Source organism: Pristiophorus japonicus, chromosome 15 (genome assembly GCF_044704955.1).
Source record: "Pristiophorus japonicus isolate sPriJap1 chromosome 15, sPriJap1.hap1, whole genome shotgun sequence".
NCBI classification, from domain to species: Eukaryota; Metazoa; Chordata; class Chondrichthyes; family Pristiophoridae; genus Pristiophorus; species Pristiophorus japonicus.
This window is the reverse complement of record NC_091991.1, coordinates 35,360,354-35,377,760: the sequence shown is the minus strand read 5'-3', so window position 1 is coordinate 35,377,760 and position 17,407 is coordinate 35,360,354. Positions and strand designations below refer to the sequence as shown.

The 17,407-nt window shown below is 40.4% G+C and overlaps 1 protein-coding gene across 2 annotated transcripts; it reads right to left on the bottom strand.

Annotated features, from left to right (window-relative positions):
• Window positions 1–722: 722 nt before the first annotated feature.
• slc35e3 (solute carrier family 35 member E3) lies at window positions 723–17,387 on the bottom strand. Of its 2 annotated transcripts, XM_070901613.1 has the most exons (5): window positions 16,777–17,387; window positions 8,324–8,434; window positions 6,162–6,320; window positions 4,457–4,539; window positions 723–2,812 (listed from the first exon to the last, which is right to left on the bottom strand). In XM_070901613.1, the coding sequence occupies exons 1-5, from the start codon at window positions 17,179–17,181 to the stop codon at window positions 2,626–2,628; spliced, it is 945 nt and encodes a 314-aa protein (XP_070757714.1). In that variant the 5' UTR covers window positions 17,182–17,387; the 3' UTR covers window positions 723–2,625. The 2 variants fall into 2 exon arrangements, with proteins under 2 accessions (XP_070757714.1, XP_070757715.1); XM_070901614.1 differs by lacking the exon at window positions 8,324–8,434.
• Between the last annotated feature and the right edge of the window lie 20 nt (window positions 17,388–17,407).

The following is a 17,407-nucleotide window of genomic DNA, read 5'->3' as shown; positions in this document are numbered from 1 at the left end:
TGAACCTGTGGAGGCCAAGTCACTGAATATATTTAAGTAGTAGATAGATTTCTAGACAGACAAGGCATCAAGGGATATGGGGAAAAAGCAGGAATATGGTGTTGAGATAGAGGATCAGCCATGATCATTTTGAATGGTGGTGCAGGCTCGAAGGGCCGAATGGCTTACTCCTGCTCCTATTTTCTATGTCTATGCCTAAACTAGTGAAAGTGTGTACTTGCGTTTGGGAAAGTCCCAAAGTGACTACCTTAATCTCCAATGTTATTATGTGTCCATTAAGAAATCAGTCAAAGGAGTTTCTTACCATATTCTAGTACTTGTACCGTGTCATTGAAGACCCAAGTTTCGTTTCTAATTTAGGGCACTGATTCAGTGTGCCACCCTTTTATACCATCAACACAAGACCATTTTGGTTTTGTCTTTTTCCTTTCTTGTCCAGATGGCAATATAAAATATATAACTATGCAGATATACAATGGTGCACGCAATAGGCGTTTATTTTTTTTTATCCTCCCCCTATAGTATTGAATCATAGAATCGTACAGCATACAGTACAGAAGGCCATTCGGCCCAGAGAGTCCCTGCCAGCTCTTTCAAAGAGCAATCCAGCTAGTCCCACTTCCCTGCTGTTTTCCCCATATCACTGCAATTTTTCCTCCAAGTATTTATTTATTCAATTCATTTTTGAATTAGATGAAAAGTCAAGAAAACATGAAAGTCACTTTATACGAATATACTATTTTATAGACATTGCTGTAAACATCACAGGCTTAAAACTTACATATTTTCATTTAGATGTATCACAGTAAAAGTATGGAGTACCAAACAGTCAATTTTTCACACAATATATTTTCTATTTTAAACAAAAATGCAGATTGTTCCCTTGGTTTTATTGTATCATTAGCAGTATACAGCACTTAACCAAAAAGAGCACTGAAAAAGCAAGAGTTTTCATGATAAAACTGTTCAAAAATGTTTTCTAAACAAAGTCGGAAAGCTGCTGAAAAAAAGAGTTTGCCATTACAGAACTATTAATGTATACAGAAGATGATGGACCAGTACCAGTGCATAAATTATCTAATTAATTTGAAACCTCAAATACTCCATTAGTGTTGCATAGGGATTTAATATGTATTCAGTGTTTACTTTTATTGGTGCTATGTTTCTGTTGACATAATTTCTTCTTACAGTAGAAGCCACTTGGGATGATTACTGGCTCATGGAATTCTTGTCAAAAGAACTTGTATAAAATCTTTGTCAAAAGAACATATAAAATCCATTATTTACCAACAGAAATATATGAACAATATAAACCAAATATGCAAATGAGATAGCACAAATCTTGTAATTTTAATCCATATATTGTAATGAAGTCAAGTTTTTTTTTAAATCAAAGTTCGTTCTGCTTGTAACATTACAGGAATCAACTGGTGTGATCAAATCAAGCAATCCTAAAAATCACTAAGTAATTTTGCAGTAGGAACAGTTCAATATTTGTATTTGATATTTTCTCTAATTGAAGGGGTCAAAAAAGTATCTGACATTTTACTTTATTCCCTTTGAAATTATTTGCTAAGCTGCCTTTTAGAGCTGAAATTATAGTAGGCTGGAATAAAACATTTTATAAATAATTGTATTTTTCCATGTAGTGCTCAGTGCATATTTGCAATGGTATTTTCAACAGGCTCCAAGCATATCTCATTCCTCTGCTGTCATCAGATCAATGCACGTAACATAAAAAGATGCACATTATTAGCTACCAAAAGCCATGCCCATTCTGAACTATTTTTTCTATTACAATTATTTGAATGTATTGGTTGGGCTCCTGTTTCCAGATGGAGAAGAATCACTTTCTCCCTATTCTGTAAAACCATATAAAGGCTTGCAAGAAACCTTAACCTAGGTTTACCAATCACAATGCCGATATAACCTATTTTAAATGAATGGGTCACCATCAGCATTACAATCAGAAAACCCAAGCACTTTAGTCCCATCTTCCCATGGAAATTGTCAACATATTACAACAGAAAATAGTAGTTGACCAATTTTATATTACTTTGTCTGTCCACATTACTCATATATAGAATAACGAGTAGTGGAAAATAAGTTTATTCTCCTCCTGCACTAAATTGGCCATTCAAAACACGGGTGTTTGAAAACATTAACTGTAAATTGCAAATGTCCACTTTCAGAAAACACATGATTAAACAAACTTTCCAAATATTTATACCGTTGATTTCCCCCCCCCCCCAAGATCCAGAACTCCTTTCAGTAACTTTATAGATGCAGGATAAGTCTTTTAATGACATTAATGACCACTGCAACATACTTTCAAATAGAAAGCCGCATGAATTGGATATGACACATGCTAAGTGCAATGAATATCCTTACAAGTAGGCAAGATTTTTTTAAATTACAAAAATTAGCAAAATATGGCACATGAAAATTGATAGATACATAAATTTTAGTTTAACAACAAAACCTTTTTCTGTGGTAAAACTACAGTATTTAAATGCAATTCCTTCCACTTTAATCAGAGATGCAGTACTTATCAAGTACTTAGGAATAGGTCCTTATTAGCAGCACTTTAAAAAATGTATACTGTATTCAGCGAGAAGAGGTTGATTAAGGCCTTTGTGCCAACTTGTTCTTTCCTTCTTCTTGTTCATTAAGTTTAAAATGGGTGTAAGACAAAATGCCACATAATGTACACAGAATCCCCAGACCTTGATTAAGTGAAAGAGGATCTTGAAACAAGATATACCCTCCCAGTAGGGTAATGCAGAATTTGAAATGTCCAAACATGTTGTATCTGGAATTTAATTTGTCAAGGAACAAAACAATGCTCTGGAACAGAGTACATTTTCTCCTGCTTGACAGGAAACATAAGAATTCACACAACGAGAGATTCTGCCTCATTACAGATTTCATCAAACTGAAGGACCGTTGTGCAAAATATCTCCCTAGCGCCCAAAGGCACTGAGCAACTTCAAAATAGCTATCCACACTTACAACTTCATTATTCAAACCATAACAGTTGTTTTCCACAGCTGAAAATTTGAGTCGACATGCATTGTACCCTTTTCCAGTGAATGAGTGAGTGAGTGAGTGAGTGTGAGTGAACGTTCCAATCAGCGACCTGGACCTTGGTGACGTCCAATCCAGTCGGCCTCTTCACAGCTGTTGCTCTCCAGCACGCGCTGTACCTTGAAGTGGTTTGCTCCTTTGAAGGCCCCGACCTGCCGATGGTCCTTGCGAGTTCGGGGCCCAGGGGCAGCACGGGCCAGCCCAAACTGCGATGTGTGCGCACTCTAGGTCTGTGCAGCAGAGTTGGTCTCCAGTCGTCTTGGTTAATCCTTGCCACTGGACCAAGACCTAGCTCTGTCAATCACCGTGTGGTGGCTGGTGTGCAATAGCTACCACATGTTAAAAAAAAATCCACGCACAGGCATCTTCTACCCTTCAACATTCGGGATCTGGAATATTAGGTCCTTCATTGAAACACCTGTGAACTCAATCCTTTTTGGCATGGAACGAAGTCATCCTCGATATGAGGGACCGCTATAATGATGAGTGAGGTGAGTGAGAGGGAGAGGGTGAGTGAGGTGAGAGAGAGAAACATCAGTGAATGGTCAATAAGGACATCCTTTCATTACTCCTTTTCCAATTTGCCCTACTTTTATTTATTCATATTAAAATCCTATTATTCCTTAAACTTACCTGCTTAAATGTATAGTTCACTTTTTAGTGAAAGAAAGGGCGGGACGGGACGAAAGGACGGACAGACAGGCAGAAAGGATGGACAGACAGACAGAAAGGACGGACAGACTTGGATTCATATAGCGCTTTTCACGTCAGCGCTTTACAGCCAATGGAGCGTAGTCATGGTTGTAATGTAGGAAACCATCAGTCTCCTTTACCAGAAAGTAGATAATGAGGCTTCTGCATAAACATACCATGAAGTGATCCAGACACGTTTACAAAGTAGCATTGTTATGAAAATGTTCACAAATGCAGCAAGCATAAGCAGCATAGTGTGCTGGAACATTAATGTACTGCGCCCATGTAATTTTAGGATGCAGATCCATGAGTGATTCATTCCACAGTGAACTCCTAATCTCAATCATACCATCAGGAAAAGTGCCAACTGCAGGTTAGGTACTTCCCACTGGGAGGAAAATATATGAAATTTCTAACTGGATACAAAACAATATTGGCAAAAACCTTAAGGCATGTCCTCTGAGTGGCCGGTAACGCGTTTCATGGAGACACCCAAGAGAAAGAAAATACATGCATACATTAGGCCTTGGAGAATTTGCCCACTTTCAAACTAACCCAAATTTTAACATTGGAATAATCCTTTTGTGAAAATGAAAATAAAAATCTGGAAATTCACAACTTTAGTAACATATTAAATTGCCATGAATTGACAGCAATACCAAATGCAGAAGGATACGTAACAGGCGAGGTATTTCCAATGATCCAGTAAATTGACAAATTCACCAGAAAGGCTATTATTCCAGAAAGCAACACCATCATCTATAAAAGATAAAGTTTGCATTGTAATTTTAAAACACATTATACACAAAGTAGTAAAGAGAAAACAAATAATGAATCAGTATATATTTAACAACCCTAGCTATTTTACAAATACAATTTTTATTTAGTCCAACATATTCTGTTTTATCAATCTGAAAGCATACTAGTATTTAACATTTAAAATGATAAAGTTGTCAATGGAAGACAAACAGCTGGAGGTAGCCAGCTACATAGGAGCCCGTCATATTTACTATTTAAAAATAATTTCCCTCTGGATGGTGTGGCACTTCTTGTAATGACTGGAGCTAAGAATTGAATATATTAACTCTGCCTGCATTTAGCACTCGAAAGTATTACAATCCTCCCATCATTTCTGGTTTTACAAGTGGAATGGCATTAGAGTGATTAGCAGGTTGCATGGGCTTGCTTAGTAGATTCAAAGTGTAGAGTTACAATTTAAGAGATTATATCTTACTGACTTGGATCAAGTCAACAATGTTATGCTTGGCTCTTGATGCAATATTTCAACTCGAGCCAAAATTGGTTTTGCTTTGGCCACTTTAGTTAATATTAATATATACACTCATCTAGCTATATCACATGGCTGCTAACAGACAATTAATTACCCAGATAGACTGATGAGATGAAAGTCTCCTCTCTGTTGGTACAAGGGTCTTGTATGAAACAAGTCTCTCGCAGGTCGGGGCCTCCACGTTGCTTCCCAAGGCCTACGCACGCCGCTCCTTTTATGGCCCCGACCTGCCGCTGATGGTCTCTAGCCATGGGCCCAGGGGCAGCACGGGCCAGCCCACACTGCGTTGTGTGTGCAGACTGAGTCCATGCAACAGAGCTGGTCTCCAGTTGTTTTGGGTAATCCTTGCCACTGGACCAAGACCTAGCTCTGTCAAGCCCGTGTGGTGGCTGGTGTGTAATGGCCACCACACATTAAAAAAATCCACGTGTAGGCATCTTCCACCCTTCAGGATGTAGTTCGGGTTCTTCTTTCGAAACACCTGTGAACTCATCCTTTTTTTTGGCGTGGAAGCAAGTCATCCTCGTTTCAAGGGACCGCCTATGATGATGATGATGATGAAGAAACGAGTCTGGCCACTCAGAGACCAGATGGGCAAACAGCACATAACTTGTAACTAAATTGCATGTTTCATTCAGAGAGGTGACTATAAAGGTTGGAGGAGAAATTAAAAATGTCACCTTGGTACAGCAAGGATACACTTTTGAGGTCAGGATTAAGGTACACCGTTAAGACAGAGAACATGGAACTTTATTATTGTGTGTCTATGATACAGCTAACACAGGAACGAGCGATACTGCCAGTGAGTACCCAAAATAATCGTTACCCCAAGTACCAACATTTCTTACCTTGATAAGTGTACAAAAATATATATTTTTTAAATATCTGCACATCATTTTTGTTCTACTTATAATATTTCAAAAATGATATTTGTAGAGGCTTCACTTTAGATAGTTTTACATGTTCTATAACATTCTGCTTTTTTAACAACACGCTAGAAAAAAAGTGAAGGCACTCTCAAAAATCCAACTCATGTCCCAAATTTTTAAAATTGCATGAATAATGATGCCAAATATTAGGGAAATCTTACCAATGCTGTACCAGACCAGTTTCCAAAGATTCCTCCCTCTCCAATCACTGGCTCAAAAAAAGGAACAGCGAACATGAGAATGGCAGAGGACATTGGGGCTTGGTAATATAGGAGCTGCATAGAATTCACCTGCAATTCATGTTGTTTAGCTCCTACCCACTGTAAACAAAACCAAAGAAACCTCACATTATTCAAATGATCAAGCAGTAATTGAACAGTTTTAAATTCATGTATTTATTATTTAGTACTAGTAGATCGAAAGAGCGCAATGGAGGACAGAGGAAAAATAGCAAAGAAAAAATGCACAGGGTTGTCAAAGATTGCATGGGGGTGAAAAAGAGAGCCCCAGGTCTTGCATGCATGATTCGGGCCCTTTGGAGATGGAGGTCCATGAAACAAAGCTGAAGTGAAGCATCAGGCAAAGAAACAGAATGAGTCCCAGGTGGATCTCCCTACCTCAAGATATTGATAATCCTCTGGAAAGAAACAGTAACACCAGACTGGCAACTATTTGGATATGTTTAATGATTTTAGGGAAAATTATTCAATTTTACTGATTATACTATTTATACAGTATATATTCAGCTAGATTCTAATCAAAATAGTGACCGGAACCACTCTGGAAAAATAAATTCAATAATGTGAGTGATTCAAAAGCTGCAATTTCAAGCGATTGTTTTTGTGGGATTTCTGTTGATCTACGTTTCAATAAATCAGCATTGTCAAGTTGCTTACCCGAGTCAAACACTTGGCTAATTCTCAGATCTGGTGTTCTGTGTCAAGAGGCTGTACTTGTAAGTAGTGCTGGGCGAGAAGTCGCTGGCTCACATACTTTGATTTTCCAACTTTTAAAATTAACCAGTGGAAAATCAGAATCTGCATGCCTTCCTCGCCCGATCATGGAACCAGCCCTTTAATTTTTCCCACAGCAATTTAATGTGTCAGCTTACATGTTTAATGTGTGATTTGTTACATGGAAGAGTTTTAATTACATAGACAGATACTAAAAAAGATCTACAGCAATATGAACAAACAGGTGTGGTCTAAAAAGAAAAACATTTTACCTCTTTGTAATACAAGACCAGAAACAAAACATCTATTTTCAAACAGAAATAGGGTAATAAATATTTTACAATGCCAGTTCAACATATAATATTTATGGTAGAAGTCCTTAAACAGGCTTTCGGGAAAGATAGTGTCACCTGACATAGCAATCAGTAGCAGGAATCCTGCCATGGCGACCATCAGCTAACTCAGTACAGATCAGACTAAACTGGAGGATATTTCCTTTCTGTGTGATACATTAAATAGTGTATTGAAGCCAGAGAGAGCAATACTCTTGTGCAAGAAGGGAAATTTTCTTTGTCTGCTTGGGAAACACAGGTGCATACCATGGAGCCTCAAGGGCAACACACAGAGTTTAAATGCATGTTCACATTAATTTGCAGATAACTCTCTTTACTGATACTAACAGCACTCGGTGTTCTGATCTACGATTCCTCTACTACTAAGCCAACAATCCTTTCTAAACCCCTATGCCCCACAAACAGGACAAACCCACCGATAAGAAAGAAGGGCAAATAGGATTGAGTTCCCTGGACCTTGAGGGCCAAATTACCAGGACTCGGGGACCATATGTAACTCAGCTATATTAACAATCTTGCATGTGACACACACGTACAAAATTCACAAGATGTCAAGCAGTCATATTTTGTTGATTTGTTGCCATTTTACTTTGAGCCAATCAGTAATGAAAAGATAGGAAATGTATGAACTAAAAGCACGATAAGTACCTACAAAACTACCAATGAGAAACTATTAAGGAATTATGAACACAACCAATTCTGAATGACTACTCAGGAGAACATACCAATTTAAAAAAAAATGAACTAATCAAATCACTCAAAATACTTTCATGAATATTTCCCCCGAAGTAAATTTTAATTTCCAAAATAAGCTTTTAAAAAGCATTCAGAGAAGCACTTGAAATAATATAATTGGTCATTATCTCTGAATAAGTTTTTCTTACAGTACTTTTGATCATCCTGTTGTCTCAAAACATCAGACTTTTGAGAACCTGGAAGTTCAGATTGTGAGCAGTAAGTATTTTAGTACTAATTACTTGCAAAACTACACAAGAAAAAAATATCAGAACTACTAACCACTTGATATAGAGAGGTAACCAAAACACCAAGTGTTGCAAAAAGTATTCCTAGAAAATTAAACTTCACATCAAAGTAAGAGTTCAGAACTACACCCAATGTAATCGGGATCTGCAAGAAATAAAGGAGAAATGGTTAGATCAGGTTTAACGTTTACAACCTTACAGCTGGTACAAACTATTAAATTTTTCAGAAGAGACAGACTAGACACAATTGACTAAACATCTAAAGCTGGAATGTCTGCTTGGAGGAAAAGGATTAAAAAAAAAAATTGTTCTTAGAATGTGGGAGTCATTGACAAGGGCAGCTTTTATTACCCATCCCCATTTGCCCGCAAGAAGGTGGTGGTGAGCCGCCGCCTTAAACCGCTGCAGTCCTTGTGGTGAAGGTACTCCCACAGTGCTGTTAGGGAGGGAGTTCCAAGATTTTAAGAACATAAGAAATAGGAGCAGGAGTAGGCCACCTGGCCCCTCGAGCCTGCTCCGTCATTTAATATCATGGCTGATCTGATCATGGACTCAGCTCCACTTCCCTGCCCGCTTCCCATAACCCTTTACCCCCTTATCGCTCAAAGATCTGTCTATCTCTGCCGTAAATATATTCCGTGACACAGCCTCCACAGCGCTCTGGGGCAGAGAATTCCATAGATTTACAACCCTCAGAGAAGAAATTCTTCCTCATCTCAGTTTTAAATGGGCAGCCCCTTATTGTGAGACTATGTCCCGTAGTTTTAGTTTCCCCGATGAGTGGAAATATCCTCTCTGCATCCACCTTGTCGGGTCTCCTCATTATCTTATATGTTTCGATAAGATCACTTCTCAATGGGCTCAATTTTCCCCAAAGCATTTTTTTGGCGTACTTGAAGAGTTACTCCCGATTCTTTGGGGCCCAAGTACGGCAAAAAAAATATTCTAAGTTTCCCCGTTGGATTTCTTCATGTTGGCATGGCGTAACCCGACATATAGTTTTGGGGGTGGAGCCTTGATCTGCGCCAAAAAGAGCTGAGGCTGCAAAGTGAAGCATACAGCCAGCTCCCAACACATTAAAAGAATTGAAAACCACATAGCAGCAACTTACCTCCAATCCCGGTACAGTTTCGGTCCCTGTGTAATCGCTCTGTGCTCGCTCTCTCACCGAGAATGGGAGCGGACCAAGAGAACGGGGACTGAGAATGCGACCGGACCGGCAAGCCCTTTGGGCGGGGTTGGAGGCAAGTTGCTGCTATGTGTTTTTCAATTCTTGTAGTGTGTCCGGGCATCTGCTGCGCCGATTTCCTTACCTCTCCGGAAGGTTTTTCTGCAGAGGCCACATACGCTGGCCTAAGCAGAACAGGAGTAACGCTCAGCTGGCCAAACTTCCCTAAATGGCCAGAATTGGCGTGGGTGGCTGCTTACACCCACTTTGGCTGAAAAAAAAAACTGACCTAAAAAAATCGTAACTGATTTACGTGCTGGTGCAAATTGATTCGGGAAACTGGTTTTTCAACTTAGGCCAAAAAGAGCAGCCTGCTTAAAAAAACGGCGCAAATCACTGGGGAAATAGAACCCATTCTTCTGAACCCCAATGAGTATAGGCCCAACCTATTCAACCTATCCTCGTTGTGAAGAGAAAAAGATTAGTGAAGACAAACATAGGTCCCTTGCAGTCAGAGTCAGGTGAATTTATAAATGGGGAACAAAGAAATGGCGGACCAGTTAAACAAATACTTTGGTTCTGTCTTCACGAAGGAAGACACAAATAACATTCCGGAAATACTAAGGGACTGAGTGTCTAGTGAGTAGGAGAAACTGAAGGAAATCCTTATTAGGCGGGAAATTGTGTTAGGGAAATTGATGGGATTGAAGGCCGATAAATCCCCGGGGCCTGATAAGTATTCTGGGATGCAGACTAAGGAACTGGCCAAAGAAATAGTGGATGCATTGGTGATCATTTTCCAACAGTCTATCGACTCTGGATCAGTTCCTATGGACTGGAAGGTAGCTAATGTAACACCACTTTTTAAGAAGGGAGGGAGAGAGAAGGCAGGTAATTGTAGACCGTTTAGCCTGACATCAGTAATGGGGAAAATGTTGGAATCAATTATTAAAGATGAAATAGTAGCACATTTGGAAAGCAGTGACAGGATTGGTCCAAGTCAGCATGGATTTATGAAAGGGAAATCTTGGTTGACAAATCTTCTAGAATTTTTTTGAGGATGTAACTGTAGAGTGGACAAGGGAGAACCGGTGGATGTGGTGTATTTGGACTTTCAAAAGGTTTTTGTCAAGATCCCACACAAGAGATTGGTGTGCAAAATTAAAGCACATGGTATTGGGGGTAATGTGGATAGAGATCTGGTTGGCAGACAGGAAGCAGAGAGTCGGGTTAAACGGGTCCTTTTCAGAATGGCAGGCGGTGACTAGTGGGGTGCCGCAGGGCTCAGTGCTGGGACCCCAGCTATTTAAAATATACATTAATGATTTGGATGAGGGAATTAAGTGTAATATCTCCAAGTTTGAAATGACACTAAGCTGGGTGGTGGTGTGAGCTGTGAGGAGGACGCTAAAAGGCTGCAGGGTGACTTGGACAGGTTTGGTGAGTGGGCAAACGAGTGGCAGATGCAGTATAATGTGGATAAATGTGAGGTTATCCACTTTGGTGGCAAAAACACGAAGGCATAATATTATCTGAATGGCGGCAGATTAGGAAAAAGGGGAGGCGCAACGAGACCTGGGTGTCATGATACATCGGTCATTGAAAGTTGACATGCAGGTACAGCAGGCGGTGAAGAAGGCAAATGGTATGTTGGCCTTCATAGCTAAGGGATTTGAGTATAGGAGCAGGGCGGTCTTACTACAGTTGTACAGGGCCTTAATGAGGCCTCACCTGGAATATTGTTAGTTTTGGTCTCCTAATCTGAGGAAGGATGTTCTTGCTATTGAGGGGGTGCAGCGAAGGTTCACCAGACTGATTCCCGGGATGGCAGGACTGACATATGAGGAGAGACTGGATCGACTGGGCCTGTATTCACTGGAGGGAATCTCTCAAACATCTAAAATTCTGACGGGACTGGACAGGTTAGATGCAGGAAGAATGTTCCCGATGTTGGAAAAGTCTAGAACCAGGGGACATAGTCTAAGGATAAGGGGTAAGCCATTTAGGACTGAGATGAGGAGAAAATTCTTCACTCAGAGAGTTGTTAACCTGTGGAATTCCCTACCGCAGAGAGTTGTTCATGCCATTTCATTGGATATATTCAAGAGGGAGTTAGATATGGCCCTACGGCTAAAGGAATCAAGGGGTATGGAGAGAAAGCAGGAAAGGGGTACCGAGGTGAATGATCAGCCATGATCTTATTGAATGGTGATGTAGGCTCGAAGGGCCAAATGGCCTACTCCTGCACCTATTTTCCATGTTTCTATGTAAGTCAATCCCCCTCATCTCCGGAATCAACCTAGTGAACCTTCTCTGAATAGCCTCCAATGCAAGTATATCCTTTCTTAAATACAGAGACCAAAACTGTACGCAGGTGTGGCCTCACTAATACCCTGTGCAGTTGTAGTAGGACTTCTCTGCTTTTATACTCTATCCCTCTTGCAATAAAGGCCAACATTCCATGTGCCTTCCGGATTACTTGCTGTACCTGCATACTAACTTTGTGTTTCATGCACAAGGACCCCTAGGTCTTTCTGTACTGCAGCACTTTGCAATTTTTCTCCATTTAAATTATAATTTGCTTTTCTATTATTTCTGCCAAAGTGGATAACTTCACATTTTCCCACATTATACTCCATCTGCCAAATGTTTGCCCACTCACTTAGCCTCTCTATATCCCTTTGCAGATTTTGTATCTCCTCCTCACAATTTGCTTTCCCACCCATCTTTGCATCATCAGCAAACTTGGCTACATTACACTCGGTCCCTTCAGCCAAGTCATTCAGCACCGATCCCTGCGGCACCCCAATAGTCACTGTTTGCCAACCGGAAAATGACCCATTTATCCCGACTGTTTTCTGTTAGTTAGCCAATCCTCTATCCATGCTAATATATTACCCCCAACCCCGTGAACTTTTATCTTGTGCAGTAATCTTTTATGTGGCACCTTATCAAATGCCTTCTGGAAATCCAAATACACCACATCCACTGGTTCCCTCTTTATCCATCCTGCTCATTACAGCCTCAAAGACTCAGCGATGAGTCAGGATGGTGTGTAATTTGGAGGGGAACGTGGAGGTGATGGTGTTCCCATGCGCCTGCTGCCCTTGACCTTCTAGGTGGTAGAGGTCAACGGTTTGGGAGGTGCTGCCGAAGAAGCCTTGGTGAGTTGCTGCAGTGCATCTTGTAGATGGTACACACTGCAGCCATAGTGTGCGGTGGTGGAGTGAGAGAATGTTTAAGGCAGGCTGTTTTGTCCTGGGTGGTGTTGAGCTTCTTGAGTGTTGTTGGAGCTGCACTCTTCCAGACAAGTGGAGAGTATTCCATCACACTCCTGACTTGTGCCTTGTAGATGGTGGAAAGGCTTTGGGGAGTTAGGAGGTGAGACACTCGCCGCAGAATACCCACTCTATCCAGCTTAACCTTTTTCTAACTTCTGTCATTACCATTTCAATTCGGCCCATCATCCCTTTTGTCTCTCTAATCTCTCCTGCCTTCCACCCCATCAAAGACCTTCCCGTTTGTTTTTACTTCCCCTCCCCCTTTCAATGCTTAAGAATGTGCTCCTTTCGAACATTCGGCAGTTCTGACGAAGAGTCATCGACCCGAAACGTTCTGTATTTCTCTCCACAGATGCTGCCTGACCCGCTGAGATTTCCAGCAGTCTCTGTTTTTATTTCAGTTTTCCACATTATTGGTTAGCTGCCTGTTTTGTAGCTGTACTGGAACAGCTTGGCTAGAGGCACGACTAGTTCTGGAGCACAAGTCTTCAGCATGACAGCCAAGAGGATAATGTCAGGGTCCATAGCCTTTGCTGAATCCAGTGTGCTAAGCCTTTTCTTGATATCACATGGAGTGAATCAAAATGGATCAGATCAAAGCTCTGCAGTCGTACCACATCCAGTCGTGAATAGTGGTGGGCAATTAAACAACTAACGGGAAGAGGAGGCTCCATGAATATCTGTGCTGGTGGGGACCTCAGGAGGAGGCTGCTGATATAGATCATCCATTCAGCACTTCTGGCTGAAGATGGTTGCAAGCCTTGTCTTTTGCACTCACATGCTGGGCTTCATCATCATTGAGGATGGGGATATTCATGGAGCCTCCTCCTCCCGTTAGTTGTTTAATTGCCCACCACTATTCACGACTGGATGTGGTACGACTGCAGAGCTTTGATCTGATCCATTGATTGTGGGTTCGCTTAGCTCTGTCTATAGCATGCTGCTTCCGCTGTTGAGCATGAATGCAGTCCAGTGTTGCAGCTTCCCCAGGTTGGCACCTAATTTTAGGTATGCCTGAAGCTGCTCCTGGAATGCTCTTCTGCACTCCTCATTGAACCAGGGTTGGTTCCCTGGCTTGAGGGTAATGGTAGAGTGAGGGGTATGCCAGGCCATGAGTTTACAGATTGTGGTGGAACACAATTCTGCTGCTGATGGCCCACAGCACCTAATGGATGCCCAGTTTTGAGCTGCTAGATCTGTTCTGAATCTATCCCATTTATCATGGTGTTAGGGCCACACAACACGAAGGAGGGTGTCCTCAGTGTGAAGATTGGATTTCATCTTCACAAGGACTGTGTGGTGGTCACTTCTACCAATGCTGACATGGACAGATACATCTGCGACAGGTAAATTGGTGAGGCTTTTCTCTCGTGCTGGTTCTCTGACCTGCCGCAGGGCCAGTCTGGACTTGTTCTAGATTTTTAATATATCTTTCAGAATATTTAATACAACTAAGAAATATATTGCAAAATACAGATTTCAAGGATTCTCACATTCATTTTACTGATCATGAGGATTGATCTAAAATTCCAAAAAATTATCCAAGTATCTTCACTCTTACTATTACAGTGGCAAAATCTGTAATAAAAAGGTGAGCTGTGTAAAAATGTTGATTCAAACATACAGTAATCTTTTAAAAACACTGCCCGAAAAGCACAGTACTAGTCATTCATTCACTGTTACTTCACCCTCGTCTTAAAGTCTTAGTCATAAAATTCCACATGTATTCATTTTCAAACAACTTTAAACATATCTTATTCCACGAATGCATATTAGAAAAGGCAGTACTGTGCAGAACAGTTATGTTATTCAAGATTTTGCCCTGAAGGGGTCTTATTTCCTCTGGGTATAGATTATAATGCAACACCCTCTAATCACCATTCCTTGACATTTCAGTAGTTATTCTAAAAAATTTCTGCATCTCATTTTTAAAATTAGAGAAGTATGCATAATATTAAAATATCTGAGCTAATTGACCAGATTTAAGTTATAAAAGATTCTCATGCGGAAGTATTCCAGTCTTTATACAAGAATGAGTCCAAATTGTAACATTCATCATTAAATGTAACTGTTAACCCTTTACTAAGCACAGCTTTGCTAATGCCAATATTGTGATGCTTGCATAAAGTTTACTACTGTGCTTATAATTTAGATCCTGTTCACAGATTATCAGTTTGCACTTACTGTAACCACCACTTTGATATTGGCAAGCAAAAGTTGCATCTGACTCTTTTTTTTAAAAACTATGGTTCCCCTTTTATCAATTGGACTTGGTTGATTAACAATATCTTTCAAGCTGGGCAAGTTAGGATATCTTGAATGAGCTAATTTCAGCATCATATCAGATCCTAATCTAACACGGACACACAAGTGTCCGTACTTCTTATAGCATGTAACTGTTCAGTGGAGAACGAGGAGGATATGATTAACAGGAGTGAACACATTGTGTACGTTATTGTCGCTTCTTTGTTTTATTTTAGTAAAACCAATGAGGATTAACTAAGATTTTGGAGTTTACAAAAATCAATAGGGAGAAGATGCATATTAGACTCCATTTTGTGAACATGAAAGTTACTCCACCACTCTAACCATCAAGAAAAAAAGACAACTACTTAAATCTATTAAAACAGATTTATATAAATGCGCAAATGAGAAAATGGAAGCGAGGCAGTGGATTTGGCTTGCATTCTAAATTTAAACACACTTCTGTGTTAGGAGATTCTCTTCCAATACAAACCTGTCAAAATAGAGTATCTGTGGTAAGCAAGTTTCTACTTTAGGTGCACATAATTCACATTCTACTCCCAATAGAAAAGCAGTGTAAAAAGTAACTTCAAAGTAACTTTCAAACACTAGTCTAGACTGCTAGCACTCATCTGCTAAACATTATACCAGATCGTATTAAACAAATTCTCTTCAATTTCACATATTACAATGTAGCTATGTTTTGGCAACTGCGTTCAGAGTATTCTAGGCAGTCCTCAGTGAAATGTGAAAAACAACATTTCTTTGAGAAGACTGAATATGCTGTACAGATTTTTAAAGTACTTTTTGGACACATTCATAAATTTTAAAAATACATCGACTACAATTGCTCTGGATATATACTAAGCTTGGCATTACCTAATTACTACTTTGCTATTTCATTCATCTGCTCTATTTAACTTCAGCATTGCCCTGCACTATGGACACCTTCACCTTGATTTCTCAATAATAAAAATATCCTGTATTGTAGTCTAATGGTACATGATCAAGACTTGGGTGTCACTTTTCACACCCTGCCTGTCCGGGGGGGGGGGGGGGGGGGGGCGGGGGGTGGAGTCTCCATAAATGATAAAACTAATTTGAGATCATGACAAAATGAAGCCTGTAAACTAGGAAGTTAAAAAAAAAAACTAGGTTAGTGTAAATATAGGCTGCTGACAATCATACAGCTTTTGTTACGGGAGTCACCCATTGATTTGGTTAAAAATAAGATGGCAAAGAGGGAAATGATTTTAAAAGAAAACAATGAATTTGGATCCTGCTCATACATTAAATCAACTGAAAACACAGCATTGGCAGAGACTTTTGGTAAGTTCCCTATTAATCCAAATTGTGCACTGATTCCTAGAAAATAGCTTTAGAAATGAACAGAAATTAAATTTTGAAAAGATTATTCCTTATAAAAAATTAAAAATTGCAATAATTTAGTACCAATCTTTACATAAGTATGCAAGATTGAAGTCAAAACACCACTGTCTTGTCCAGCATTGTCAATGAAACAAGTTAGTTGCAGGCTTCAGTCCATATAGAAATACAGGTTAGTTTAATCTTGTAACACAACGTCTTGTGTCCGTCAACTGTTATGACCGTCAAGTCTCAGTTTCGATTCAAAGAATCAATTTTTCAAACTTTATGAAAGTTACAAGAGGTAAATATTTCCCAATTTTCAAGGTAGTTATTTTTTTTTAAAAAAAGGTAATAAATATGCAGGCATTTCTCGCCCCAATCCCATTCAAAGTTTTAGGCGTTTATTTCAATCTTCTTGCTTCTTACCAATGTCAGCTTTATCTTGGAGGAGAAAGTCTTCTTGTAGTAGACAGTCTGTATGACTATAATGACTGGTGTGGTCATGGCCTTGGCCAGCTGGTAAGTGCCGATGGTGTTATTCTGAAGGGACAGATTTGTGAAAACAACAAACCCGCAGAAGCTCAGAGCCAGCAGCAGGATCCTGGTGGGCTGGAGACTCTTCGGGGAGAAGATGTCCAGCCTCTGGCAGATGTACAGCCCCACGGCGGTCATCACAAAGTGCACCAGCGTGAGGGTCATGTTGGGGAAGCCGTACTGCACATAAATCCATTTGTTGACGAAAACGATGCAGATGGAAGCCAACAGGTTCACCAGGAGCCCAACGGCCAGCCGCCCGTTAGCCGGCAGGTTGAAAGCCTCCGTCACTACCATGGTTCCCCTTACCCTTCTGCTCCTGAAGGCGAACCGAGCCGCAGACCTTCGCGCTGCTCCCAGGCCCAGGTGACGCTCATCTGGGCGGGGCTGGTTTATGTAAAGTGCTCCGCTTCCCGCTACGTCCCCTCCATTTTAAACCAATATCCGCAGCTCAGCTGCTATATTAAAATACGGGTCAGTAGGCCGAGTCTCCTCCTGCTCCTCCCCATCGAGTTTTCTCTTC